The sequence below is a fragment of the Otolemur garnettii genome, unplaced genomic scaffold, assembly GCF_000181295.1.
Source record: "Otolemur garnettii isolate 467f Iridium unplaced genomic scaffold, OtoGar3 scaffold00172, whole genome shotgun sequence".
NCBI lineage: Eukaryota > Metazoa > Chordata > Mammalia > Primates > Galagidae > Otolemur > Otolemur garnettii.
In genome coordinates this window covers 3,263,547-3,278,016 of record NW_003852567.1, presented here as the reverse complement: position 1 = coordinate 3,278,016, position 14,470 = coordinate 3,263,547, and the positions used below count along the sequence as shown (strand labels likewise).

The 14,470-nt window shown below is 41.5% G+C and overlaps 1 protein-coding gene and 1 pseudogene across 1 annotated transcript; both read left to right on the top strand.

The window, feature by feature from the left end:
- Positions 1-8,847, top strand: part of LOC100950042 — a 40,132-nt pseudogene extending 31,285 nt beyond the window's left edge.
- A 3,068-nt stretch (positions 8,848-11,915) lies between these two features.
- On the top strand, positions 11,916-13,663 carry LOC100963889 (reactive oxygen species modulator 1-like). The gene is made up of 2 exons (XM_003800290.3): positions 11,916-12,061; positions 13,489-13,663. Exons 1-2 carry the CDS (start codon positions 11,931-11,933, stop codon positions 13,637-13,639), a joined length of 282 nt encoding a protein of 93 aa, XP_003800338.1. The 5' UTR covers positions 11,916-11,930; the 3' UTR covers positions 13,640-13,663.
- The last annotated feature ends 807 nt before the right edge of the window (positions 13,664-14,470 follow it).

Genomic DNA, 14,470 nt, shown 5'->3' with positions numbered 1-14,470 from the left:
TAGGTATGTCCACATAGGTGGTCTTTCAGTTATTTATTGCTGTCACAACAAACCATGCAAAAACTTAGTGGCTTAAAATAACAATGATTTAATTTGCTCATAATTCTATGGATTGGGGATTTGCTCAGAGCACACCAGAATGGCTCATCTCCACTCTACAATGTCTGGAGCCTTAGCTGGGATGGCTGAAATGTCTGGGGGCTGGCTGGAAAAGCTTCACTGGAGCCCTAAGTATGGGGCCTTGGTTCTGGCTCTCAGCTAGATTCCTCAACTCTCCTCCACGTGTGTCCTCTCCATATGTCTGGCTTGAACTTCCTCATAGCATGGTGGTCTCAGAGTTCCCACGAAGGACTATTTCAAAGGAATCTGTTCTAATGCACAAGTTCTTAATAAATCTCTCTCTTTGCACCACACTTGTTAATCTCCCATTGGCCAAAGCAAGTCCTATCAATGGTCAACTTCTGAAGTAACTATGGAAGGGGGCTACACAAGTGTAGAACAGAGGGAGTCCCAATTTCATTTTGGGAACCACCAATGTAATGGTCATCACAGCTGGTAACATTGAGAGAGCAATTTTCTCAAAAGTAAGTTGTCACCTTTCAAGATGAAAGGGGGAAGCACTCAGGTAGGAACACGAGGGAGCTCTAAAATATTGGCAATGTCCTATTTTTAAACTGACTGGTAGTTAACATAGGGTGTACTCATCCTTCTTTAAAATGTCAATTCCAGCTGGGTACAGTAGCTAACACCGGCAATCCCAGCATTTGGGGAAGCTGAGGTAGGAGGATCACTTGAGGCCAAGAGTTTGAGACCAGCCTGGGCAATGTAGAAAGATCCCTTCTCTACAAAAAACAAAAAATGAGTTGTTGCAGTGGCATCCACAGGTAGTCCTAGCTACTTGGGAGGCTGAGGTGGATCACTTCAGCCCAGAGTTTCAAGGCTGCAGTGAGCTATGATTGGGCCACTGCACTCCAGCCTGGATGATAGAGTGAGACCCTATCTCTAAAAATAAACAAATAAATAATTTTAAAATGTCCCTTTCACTTGACGCAGTATTATGCAGACATTTACATTTGTATGTTCACAACTAATTTACAATTTAATGTCTTCATATGTTTCAATAAAAATGGGAGTATATAAAATGTATGTTATAAAGATCTCAACTATTTATTAGAACTGTTAGAAAAAGAGCTAGAAACAAATCTCTATGCCAGAGTGATTGTCTCAGAGTAGTAGGAGCACTCTTATTGAGGTAAGTTATATTTGTCTTGCTTTCCCAATTTTCTATATTAAACTCTTATTACTTTTAGAATCATGAAACAGAAGAATCACACAAGCAGGGATGCCCATCAGGGAGTCCAGTAACCTCTGCATTTCTCCCGACTGGCATCACTTTGTCATTCCAGCTCTTTTCATTGTGGCTACCAGAAGTTAATTTCTGGAGCACAAGTTATCTCAGGCTTTTCAGAATAGACTCTGATAAAAATTAAATCAGAACCACTTGAATTAGTTCTCAGACATGAATAGTATCACCAAGCCCTCGATTCAGTGCTCAAATGGGAACTGTCAGTCAGAAATGAAAGGGGCCAAAGGGCACAAAGAGTGATGAATTGAGGTGTCTTGCAACCTCTCCATTCTGAATCACAAGATACTGAGAATTTGGCAGTGGAGACTTTCTCGGCAGGCCATCTACAAATGCTTTGCGTCCTCTAAGTTAAAATCATAATTGGAGAAAGGCAACTTTAAGACCTGTGGGAAGTTACAGAGGAGGAGAGAAAGCAACTTAGGCCTAATAAATTAAGAGCTTGGACTCTGGTGTCCAACTTACTGTATGACCTTGTACAAGTTTCTCAACCTCTCCATGCCCCACTTTCCTCATTTCTAAAATGAGGACTGAATATTCCTACCCCAGAGTATTGCTGTGATGAGTAAATGAAACAGTAGATGTGAAGTGCTTAGCACAGAGCAGACACATCGACAGCACTCCATAAACAATAGCCATTGCCAATACAGGTCTACATGGGCCAGCACACTCCTAAGGACATCACATACAGTCACCATTTCTGCCCCCTTCTAACCACCATGACACCTAGGAATTAGATATTATCCCCATTGTACAGATGATAAAATGGAAGAGCTGAGGTTTATAACCCACCCAAGACCACAGAGCTCCTGAAAAGCAGAGCAGTAGATGAAACTAAAGCTGTTTCCATGCCCCTTCTCTTTACACTCAGAAGGGAAAGAGGGTTGCAAAGGGGCCTTTCCAAAGCATGGAATGGAGTGAGGAAAGGACAGAGGGAAAGGAGCCAAAATACTTGCTCCCCTCACTGGGGCTCACAGAGAAAAAGAAAATGAACTTGCCCCTCCCAGCTCCACTCCTGCCTTCTCACTGTCCATCAGTGGTTCCATCCATGGGCAGGACTTTATGAGAAACAGGTCTGAATACAAATAAATAAACAAAGCAATGTTTTTTTCCTTGCTTTTCCTTTTCTATAGTTAATCAATCTTCCCTGGGAATATTAACCTGGAAAATGAGAAATATATACAGCTTTCTAATGTTTGAAATTTTTGTAAGCAGGTCAAGTCTTTTCCTGGTGTTTGTTCTCCAGCACCTGGATATGCTTCTGGGAGTTAGAGCCAGAAAAAGTTAAACTGCCTCACCCTAAGGGGCCTGAGTGACTTCCCCTCACTGTTCTCCACCTATCACACCCTTGAGAAGAGCTTGGAGAAGGGTATTTCCCCCAGGCATCACAGAAACCCCACCTTCCAAAATATCCAAAATAATTCATTTTATTCCTGTAAGGAATTTTATTTCCCTAAATTCCCTCACTCAGCCTTAAACACATCTTCAAATCTTTATGCAAAGGCCTCAGGGGATTCAGGTGAGTTCCTCCCCTGGACCACCATTTATTTCATCAGAGCAGTTGTTGCACATCAGAACTAATGGGCTTCAAGTTACACATCAGCAAGATGAGTATCTCTGCTATTGCACAGTGAGTGATTTGAGTTTCCAATGAGCTATTATTCATAGCAAGACACTGACTTTACTCTCCAATTCTTTTTTTTTAGGCAGAGCCTCAATCTGTCCCCCTAGGTAGAGTGCTATGGGATCACAGCTCACAGCAACCTCTAACTCCTAGGCTCAAGCGAATCTCCTGACTCAGCCTTCCAAGTAGCTGGGACCACAGGCGCCCACCACAACGCCTGGCTATTTTTTGGTTGCAGCCATCATTGTTGTTTGGGCGGGCCCAGGCTGGATTCAAACCCGCCACCTTAGGTGTATGTGGCTGGTGTCTTAGCCACTTGGGCCACAGGCGCTGAGCCTACTCTCCAATTCTTGAAAGCACTTGACTTGATCTGAGTTAATTGAGCCACATAAATCTTCTAAGAGGCAGAGAGAAAACCTAGGAAAAGGAGGGAGAAAAACAGGAAAGTGGTGTCTAATCCTGAGACTCCCCTCCCTAGTGGTCTGATGATATTATAGCCAGGGAAATGTACAAGTCCTTTGTGACAACCTTTGTGAAATTGCCTTTGACAGTAATTAAAATATTAAAATCATAAAATACTTAGAGTTCAAAGGGTCCTTAGAGATCATATGGTTCAACCGCTCATTTGAAGACTGGATAAAGCCAGCTGCTTCGATTAAGTGAGAGGGAAGGCAGGGCTGCTGACCCTCAAGACTCTGGGCTGGTGGTGACTACATGTCAAGTGCTCAGGAGTGTGTGGGCCAATGTAAGCCTGTATTGGCATGGGTGCCAAAGACTCCAGGTGCTTCACAAAGCTCCCTAAAGAGCTTCACCTAAGCACAGCTCTTAGCACCTGAATGCAAAGTATTTGTTACCCAGTGACAAAATCACTTCTTGCAGCCCATTAAAAAGGAGAGCAACAGGGGATGAGGTCACTCTGTTAGAGCATGGTCCCCAAGTGTGTCTAACTGTACAATGGCCCAATCATGCTGCTCCCAGGAGAGGGTAAGGTCCTCTTCTGACCCTTCTCCCAGTGAGTTCCATCCCTACTGCCTTGCTTGCTGGCAATCACGCATGGTGTTAACACAGTAGCCTTCCGTGTCTTCCTTGCAGTTTTCACTGACTACATCACCCGGGTGTCTAACCTTTTTTTTTTTTTCTCTACTGAACATTGGAAGAAGAGTTGTCTTGAGCCACATATTAAATAAATAAATGCTAATGAAAGCTGATTAACAAAGAGAAAAGATCCATGCCTATTTTTTGTGATATCTAACACCACGGATATGCAAAAAATATCCTCACAAAGTCAGCATGTGGCCTCTGGGCCACAGTTTGGACATCTCTAGGATATTTATGGGTATCTTTTCATGTAAGTAATTATTATATAGGTATATGTTGTCATTTCCTTTTCATTTTTTATTTCAAATGCCCAGCAACACATGAATGGATTAATACACTGTAGTACTATTCGGCCATTAAAAAAAAAAGATGGGAAAAAAAATGGAGACTTTATATCTTTTTTATTAACCTGGATGAGTTGAAGAACATTGTCTTTTTAAATGACTTCCTGATTTTTATTGCACAGGTGTACTAGAATGTAATCAACCTAATCCAAAGTTATTAGTCATTTCCAATTTAGGTCTTTCCAATTCTTCGCAATGAAAAACAATATAGCACAGCAGTGAACAACATACAAAACATCTTTGCACATTTGTCTGATTATTTAGCATAAATTCTTGGAAGTAGAATTGCCAACTCAGAGAATATAAACTTTTAAAAGGATTTCAGTATAATCTGCCAAATTTTTCCCCCAGAAAAACGGTGTCAGGCTAGGTTCCCCCCCAAGATTTCTGAGACAGATTGTTAATGATTTCAAGAGTTTTCTTGTGTTTCATTCAGTTTTCGATAGAAGCTGACAGCCTACTCAAATACGAAATGATACATTTTCCAGGAGTCTGAAAAAGTTGGACAAGTTTCCATACATTCTGATGGCTTTGAAGAAATGAGGACAGGTCACTCACCAGCACTGCAAGTAGTAAGAAAAGGGGGGTGCTTTTTTTATTATGGATTCTGATTTTGATGAAGATATTTTCTTTTCATAAATTTTTAGTTTTCCATAGTTATTATTTCTGCATAGTGAAATTATGAATAATAATTATTCTTTTCTTCCTTCTTCTTCTTTTTTTTTTTTTGCAGTTTTTGGCTGGGGCTGGGTTTGAACCCACCACCTCCAGCATATGGGGCTGGCCACCTACTCCTTGAGCCACAGGCACTGCCCTCTTTTTTCTTTTTTTTAGACAGAGTCTCACTCTGTTGTCCCAGGCTAGAGTACTATGGTATCATAGCTCACAGTAACCTTAAACTTTTGTGCTCAAGTGATCCTCTTACCTCAGCCTCGTGAGTAGCTGGGACTACAGGTGCCCTTCACAGTTCCCATCTAGGTCTTACTCTTTACTCAGGCTGGTTTCAAACTCCTAACCTCAAGTGATCCTCTTGCCTCAATCTCCCAGAGTGCCAGGATTACAAGAGTGAACCACTGTGCCTGGCCAATGATTATTCTTTATTATACTTGTCTGTATTTTCTAATACTTTTATAATGTCCTTGTATAATAATATTAGTGCAGAGTTTCTCAACCTCAGTACCATTGACATTTTCTGCCAGATAATTCTTCCACCACAGGAAGTAGTAAAATAAAGGGGCTTTTTCTTCATTATGTATTCTGATTTTGATAAAGATACTTTTGTTGTGGGGGCTGTTTTATGCAGTGCAAGATATTTGGCAACAACCTTGGCCTCTGCTGACTAGATGCCAGGAGCACCTCCAAGTTGTGAAAATCAAAAATGTCTCTAGATATTTCCAAATGAGAAATAGGGTCTGGGTACAAATAAATAAACAAAGCAATGTTTTTTTTCCTTCTTTTTCCTAGATATTTCCAAATTTCTAGATATGTCCAAATGAGAAGTAGGGGGGTCAAAAGTGCCCCCAGTTGAGGACTACTGTACTAGTGGAACAGACAATACTAAATAATATAATAATATAAATACAGAGTCCACAACAACAATAAAAATCCTATTGCTGGTTTTGGGATATGAGTCTTGACACAAGAAGCAACGCGGTTCATCATTAAGTTAATTTTAATACCAGCAGGGAACTGGGCTAGCCTTTGGGGTTCCTTGACTCAGCTTTCTCAATGCATATTTATGATTTCATTTTAGTGCTTGTTGATTTACTTCCATTAGCCCATAAAAACCCTGACACTTTCTTTCTGTTGTCCTTGAAACACAGGGTAAATTCCTCATGGGTATGTGGTTAAAGACTGGCCTCCAAAGGGGTGAAGACAGCACAAATGGGTCTTACTTCCCCCCAGGACAGCAGGTGAAAAGTTAGCAGGATGATTCTCTGGGGGGGGATGGGAATTACAACTACACCTTCACCCATGCTGCTACCTGCTGGACCGGTTGGGAGTGACATGCAGAACCCTCCCTGTGCTTCCTCGGGCTGCTGGCACACATTACCATGTATATATACAGCAGCCTAAAACAACGCACTTTTTATTTTCTCACAGTTCAGAGGTCAGAAGTCCAAAATCAAGTTCACTGAGCCTTAATCTAGGTGTTTGCAGGGCAGTGCCCTTAAGAAAGAATCCGTTTTCTTACCTTTACTGGCCTCTAAAGCTGCATTCCTTGGCTCATGTAAGGTGACCAGATTTTAACACTGGTGAAGCGGGACACCATTGAGGGGGGCAGGGCGGGGTGGGGCCTGACAACAATGCAAACTTTGATAAGCAGTTCTCGATAATAACCTGGTCCTCAACAATTATTTGTTATTATTAAAGTTTAACATTATAAAATTAACAAAAATAACATGAAACTCATATCCTGGTGAAATAGCCACATGGCAGCGGAAAACCGTATGTTCCCTTCCTGTTCTCCTGCATTCCCTAGCTTGTGCATTCATTCCAAAAATCAGACTTTTTAAAACGCCGCAGGCCGAGGGACAAATTGTTAAAAATCAGGACTGTCCCACCAAAAGCGGGACGTCTGGTCACCTTAGGCTCACGGCCTCTTCCTCCATCTCCAAAGCCAGCAGTGTAGCATCCTGCTTCAGCACTCACATCGCCCCCGTCTGTCTAAACCTCTCTCTCCACCTCCGTTTTACAAGAACGCTAGTGATTACATTTAGAGCCTGCTGGGGTAATCTCACTATCTCATGGTCCTTAATCACATTTGTAATGTCCCTTTTGCCATAGTAAGTACATTCACAGTTTGGGGGATTAGGACCTAGATAGCCTAGGGGGCCGTTTATTATTATTAAATAATAGCTGTGTACATTAATGCAATCATGGAGTACTATGTGCTGGTTTTACATACAATTTGAAATATTTTCACCAAACTTGTTAATACAGCCTTCACGGCATTTTCTTAGTTATTGTGTTAAGACATTTATATTCTACACCTAGTAAATTTCACATGTACCCTTGTAAGATGCACTGTAGGTATGGTCCCACCAATTACTGTCCCTCCACTGATCCCCCCATCTCCCCTCCCTAAAAACATCATTTTTTTCTTTTTCTTTTCTTTTCTTTCTTTCTTTTTTCTTTTTTTTTTTTTTTTGCAGTTTTTGGCCAGTGCCAGGTTCAAACCCGTCACCTCTGGTATATGGGGCCAGCACCCTACTCCTTTGAACCACAAGCACTGCCCCGAGGGGACCGTTATTGAACCTACCACACTCCTCTTATGATCAACTCATTCCCAGAGTAACTTAAATTTTCAGACCACAAAGTTTTTTTAACCTGAACGACAAGAAACAAACAAAAAAAGCTTTTTCTAAGTGTTTTTCATTTGATTTTCACAACAATCCTTCGAGGTAGGCAGGATTTGTGTTCCCTAGAAGCAAGCCCCAAGGCAGGGAGCTAAGTGCATATATTTCACTTGGAGGTTATCCTACAAAGCACAGGCTGGGAATGGAGAAGTGGACTAGAATGGGAAGGACACCAATTCAGGGTGTGAAGTCATCCAGTATTCCCTGGGAAACGGGAGCTCAAATCCCCTGCAGATTATGAGAAATCACATACAGGCCTCAGTTACCCCAACCAAAGCTGAAGAAGTTGGGATCTTATTCACAACTCCCTGTCCCCTCTTGACTGAGGGCAGCGTCATAGCCCTTAACTCTTCTGCATTTCTACCTTTTCTTGTCTTTGTGGCCAGGGTTCTCCCTCAGCCAGCAAGAGCTCAGAGTTACCATTGTTTTCAACAAGGAGCCTAATTTGGGAGGTGAACGCCAAGGGGGTTGAGCAGGGTACCAAGAGTGTCTGCTAGGAACTCCATTTACCAATGAGACTCATTTATTCTCTCACCAAATGCTTACTGAGTGCTCACTCCAGGCCAGAAAGACAGTGTGCCAGGCGCTGGAACTCACACACAGACAAAGCCTCCATGTACATGAGAAACTCACAGTGTGGACAGACATGTAAAGAGATGAACTGTCATACACTGTGATAAGTGCTATGCCAGAACTATAAACATTTGTACCTGGCCATTAAAAGGTAAGCAATAAAAATTGGTTTTTAAAAATGAGGCATCACAAAACACACTTCTCCCCTCTGTTTGGAGGAGTCAAAGGGAGAGGCAAAGGCCCCTCTCCATTATTAGAGTAAGGCACTTAAATGAAACAGTAAAATACCAAGTGATGGGCCAAGGTCACCTGGCCTGTCAATATCAGAGCTAGGACAAGAATACACATTTTCTGACCATTGGTTGGTCTCTAGGTGATGAGCCTAGCACCAATCATAATGCCCAGCTCATGGTAGGTACCCATGAAGTGGAAACAGAGCATTTGTTTGACCAAGTGACAGGTGTAAAGGATGGCACCCAGCTATGAGCCACAATGGAGATGTTCAGAAGACAGGGAGGGTGACCTGCCTGAGCAGTGCAAAGGTGGCATCTGCACAGGGTTGGGGGGGGCACTTAGAGACCCCTTTTATATGGGGCCATAGGGAGTGGGCAAAATCCACAGCTTGCCTGGAAAGTTAGGGAGGGAACTTCTCAGAGGGTGGGCTAGCCAGATCCTTTGTCTTTGTCTTAGGAGGAGAGGAGAAGGGAGAGGGGAAAGGGTTTGTGTGTGGCTGCGTTAGGCCCCCCAACAGAAAGTACAACCTGGTACACATTTACAGTGACTCCCCATTCCCATCCCTACACACTTGGTACTGTGTTCTGCACAATTTATGGAACTCTCATGACTATATAAGATCCCTAGGCCTGCACAACCATTACTCTGTCTCTGTAGATTTGCCTTTTCTGAACATTTTGCACAAATGGAATCACATAATATGTGTTCTTTTGTGTCTGGCTTCTGCCACTGAGTGTAATGTTTTGGAGGTTCATCAACGTCATAGCATGTACTAATATTTTGTTAATCTTTATTTCCAAATAGTATTCCATTGTAGGGTTATACCACACTTTGCTTATGTATTAATCATTGATAGACATTTGGGTTTTTTCAACTTTTTGACTATTCTGAATAACACTGTTATGAACATCTATGTACAAGTTTTGAAGTAAATATCTGTTTTCATTTCTTTTGGGTAGATACCTAGGAGCAGAATTTCGGGGTCATGGTAACTCTATGTATAATTTTGTGAGAAGCTGCTAAACTGCTCACAAAAATAGATACCTCCCTTCATTCTATACTTTTTTATCCTAAATTATTTTACAATAAATTATAGACCTTAAGATATGCCACTTAACAAAAAGAAAAAAGGCATTATCTCATCTAACAAATTATCAATAATTCTTATTATCCCTAATTCACATTTCCACTATGGTCCCTCAAAGATATGAATATCTGAGTCACTAAAAAGTAACATCTTCCTTTAAAAATCAGTGAAGTGGCTTTAGATTTATACAGTAGGCTCCTGTGAGGTTTTTTTTTGTATTTTTTTAATTTGAAATTTATTGCTTTTTTTTTTTTATTGAATGGTAACTATGTACATTAATGCACTTCTGGGGTACAGTGTGGAATTTTCACACACAATCCAAAACACTTCCATCAAACTGGTTAACATAGCCTTCGTGTCATTTTCTTAGTTATTATTTTAAAATGTTCACATTCTGCTCTTAGAAAGATTCACTTGTACCCTTGTAAGATAAACCTCAGAAGTGATAGCTCCTGTGAGTTTTGTTAGTGTGGCTGAGCGTCTGAATGAATCGACTGGCTGTTGCCTGAGTCTTGGGCAGGCTGGCTTTAAATGACGAGCTGGACTATCAGATTCATCTCCTGTAAATTTGGAGTGGAGATGCTGCGGGAGCCAAGGAGGATAGCAAGGTAAACTTGGGGAATGAGGCCACCATATCAGGCCATGAGCAAGAAGCAGCAGCAGCAGCCAAGGGAGAATGGGAAGAAAGTCAGCAGATGTGCTGAAAGAAGTTGGGATGAGAACACTTGAGAGGATGGGAGTAACTCCCGTCCCTGGGGGTTCTCCATTTCCCAGTCATAGCTTTAGAGAGAAAGAACATTGTTCCTATTCCTGGTTTCCACGGTGAGCAATTTTTCCGAATACCATCCTGGCCTCTCCACTCTGGAGAGGTGAGTTATCTAACTTGTAAATTTGGGAAGAATAACTGGCTATGCAGGGCTTGTTCCTGCTCCTGGAAGGGAGTTGCCTACAGGGAACCTGAATCCAGCTTATGTGGAAGGCATGTGCTGCCCCTTATGTGGAAGGCATGTGCTGCTGCCCCTCCAGGTGGGGTCCACCAGGTCCAGCATAAGACCAGGTCTAGGGTAAGTCAACTGACTCCCAAAGTTGGAATTAGCAAGTATGCTCAGCCAACAGACTGAAAGTCATGTCCTCCAGCCTGGTCTCCATCAGTAATAAAGGCTGTATATTGGCCTCAACTGGCCGTTCCTTATCTAGATTTACCTTAAATGGATTTTTCTTCCTTAAAATTAAAGCCTCTTGGGTAGCAAAAGGCATTTCTCTGCAAGAGATTTCCAAAAGATAAACTGCCTACTGGCTGTTTAAGCTTGTATTATATTACTAATTGGGAAGCAGTGATGCAGGTGGGCAGAGGGAGCCTTAGTCTATGTTAGTATTTACATTAATTTTTATTGAAGGAAAAAATAGAAAAATGAGCACATTTGAATGAATTTTCACAAGTAGAACCTGCTCATTTAACAGCAGCCAGATCAGAAAGGAAGACATTTTAGCAGTCCAGAAACCTGCTGTGCTCCTTTTCAGTCATACATATTCAGTCAGACAAGCTCTTGGTTTCATCCCACAGCGGGATATTCTTTCACTGTGCATGATTTTGTAAAACTCAAAGGATCACCTTAATTCCAAAGTTTTGGGGACATCATCACCATCAGGCCCATATAACACATAGAGCAATACTATAGTGCAGCATTATAAGAGACTTTTAGCAAATCTGGGTAAATTACATGTATTTCTTCATCAATTAGATCTCATCCACTTTCTATCTTTCAGAGATTTCTCAATATTTCTGCTCTGCTGATGACTTTCTTTCTGCATTCCAGGGCTATGGTGTCATTAATCTTAAAATACACATTCACACAAATCTCTACTCCCATTCCCCAATTTTGGTAGCCCAAGGAAGGGAAGGCATATGTGTGGAGTCTGCTATCTTGATCCAATCTGAAACTTCATTTTTCATGACTATATAATATCTCAGTGTACTGATGTAACATAATTCATACAAGTAATTCATTTTTCCATATTAAAATTAATGTTGTAATCAATAACCTCATGTACAAATCTTGGCATATGGTTCTAATTGTTTCTGAAGAAACCCTCTTAATGCCTATTGAATAAGAAAAAGAATTGGTGGCTTCTGTGCTTTCATAAACATATATATTATTCAAAGGTCAAATATGTCATTGCACCAATATGTTTAATACAAGAGATAAGAAACCAGATCAGGAGCTGAGCTACCGAGGCCGCGAGCAAGATGCCAGTGGCTGTGGGTCCCTACGGACAATCTCAGCCAAGCTGCTTCAATCGTGTGAAGATGGGCTTTGTGATGGGTTGTGCCATAGGCATGGTGGCCGGGGCACTCGTAGGGACCTTTTCCTGTCTCAGGTGAGGGAGTCGGGTGGTGATCTCTGGGCGGGACTACTGGACCTTCCCACCCACACCCCAGTCTGCCGGGACCCTGAACTGAGCCGAGTTTTTCCACTTCCCTGCCTGTCCTTTAGTGAGAGAGACCCATTTCCTAACTACCTTCAGTCCGCAAGGGCAGGTTGGAAGCGTCATAGCTTAATCTGAGTTTAAAAGTGCTTTCAGGCTCTTTACCTACTTGTCCTGTGACTTTAGGCAAGTTAAATACTGAGTTTCCTTAGGTGTAGTATGAAGACAGTTAACACCTACCTTATAGAACTGTAATCAGCAGACTTTGCACACTATGTGGCACATACTAAATGCTCAGTAACTTTGTAATACTGCTGTTATTTTTTGTTGTTGTTGCAATTTTGCCGGGGGGTGGGTTCGAACCCGCTACCCTCTGTATATGGGGCTGGCGCCCTACCCACTGAGCCACAGGCGCCGCCCACAATTGGGGACAACAAAACAAATTTGTTGAGCCGTTTATTATCCTGGGAAACAGGATGCAGAGATAATTCAGATAAGCGTTACACTCTGAAGGTCATTTCACATTTTCACATGTTTTGTTTTGTTTTTTGGGTTTTGTATTTTTTTTTTTTTTGAGACACAGTCTCACCTTGTTGCCTTGGTAGAGTGCTGTCGCATCATAGCTCACAGCAACCACAAACTCTTGGGCTCAAGTGATTCTCTTGCCTCAGCCTCCCTAGGAGCTGGGACAATAGGCGCCCACCACAATGCCTGGCTATTTTTAGAGATGCGGTCTCTCTTGCTCAGGCTGTTCTCAAACTCCAGAGACCAGACTCAGGTGATGCACTTGCCTCCACCTCCCAGGGCACTGGGATTACAGGTGTGAGCCACCTGTATCCGGCCTAAAAGCTGTTACTTTCATTCTCCCAAACTGTTAACAATTTACTGAGAACTTTACATTAACCACTGTGCTAAATACTGTACTGGTGTAAAAAAAAAAATCTTGTAGACAATCTTGAGATGTCCATCTTACATTTGACACAGACTGTAAATTGCAGGAATGGGTCTTGAACCCAGGCCTGACTCCAAACTCATTTAACACCCGAAAACCAGCAAGATAACTGTCTCTGTTGAAACATACATACCTTAGAGGCAAAACCAGCCCTAAAGTTGGTTTCCCTGCCCATGTACTTTACTTTACATCTGTTGCTTCCCACAAACTGCAAATTGATATTTGTATCATAAGAAAAAATGATCTAGATAACTGTTGGGTCCTTTTCCTTGTCATTACCCAACTAAGGTGGGACAAGATAATATCTAGACAAGTAATAGATTCAGAGTGCCAGTGCTTTGCTCATCATTAGGAGATTGAATGGGGCAGTTAACACTCTTCCCTGTGTTTTTGTTCCCAAACGGCCCCATCTTGGTTTCTTCCTCAGGATGGGAATGCAAGGTCAGGAGCTGATGGGCGGCATTGGGAAAACCATGATGCAGAGTGGTGGAACCTTTGGCACATTCATGGCCATTGGGATGGGCATCCGATGGCAGTGGCTGCTCACTACATCTTCTCATCAATCCCAGCCCATATGATATAATAAAACAAATTCTTTGAGTTAAAAAAAGAAAAGAAAAGAAAATCAGATCATGGGAACATATTGGTCAAAGGGCATAAAATTTCAGTTAGACAGGAAGGATAAGTTCAAGAGATCTACAAGACATTCGTATCTATAGGTGACTGCAGTTCACCTACAATAACAATATATTGCAGACTTGAAAGATACAATGCATTAATAAGAGAGTAGATTTTAAGTGCTCTCATTGCAAAATGAAGTATGTGAGGTAATACATATGTTATATAACTTGACTTAGCCATTCCACAATATCAAAACATCATGTTGTATGCCATCAATATATACAATTTTTATCAATTAAAAAATAAATTTCAAAGAACAGATCAGTCTTTTGGGGAATCAAACCTCATCAAAATTCTCTGTTTCAGGCAGTGCCTGTGGCTCAAAGGAGTAGGGCACTGACCCCATATGCCAGAGGAGGCGGATTCAAACCCAGCCCCAGCCAAAAAATGCAAAAAAAAAAAAAGAAAAAGAAAATTGTCTGTTTCCAATGTTTCATGATTCATATCAGTCTATTTTCTTACCCTTTCTTTTTTTCCTGTCCCAAAGATCTTGTATAGAATCAAAAGAGAGACAACGTGGAGAAAAATCTAAGCTATGGAATAAGCTCAGTCCTGGAGAGCAAATGGATATTTAGTCAAAACCACTCAGATATCTAAAAAGTTTTCATCTTTCAAGCCACTAATCTAACAATTTTAACTCACTTTATTTTTAACTTAATAAGACATTTATGAAATCATCGTATTGTATTCTGCACAATCTATGGAACGCTAATGAGCTGCAAGAGATT

What these genes read in the sequence shown, in the direction of transcription:
- LOC100963889 (XM_003800290.3), top strand. Translation starts at nt 11,931, where the DNA reads ATGCCAGTGGCTGTGGGTCCCTACGGACAATCTCAGCCAAGCTGCTTC. An exon ending in GGGACCTTTTCCTGTCTCAG is followed by an intron (nt 12,062 to 13,488) that starts GTGAGGGAGTCG and finishes TTTCTTCCTCAG; the next exon opens with GATGGGAATGCAAGGTCAGG.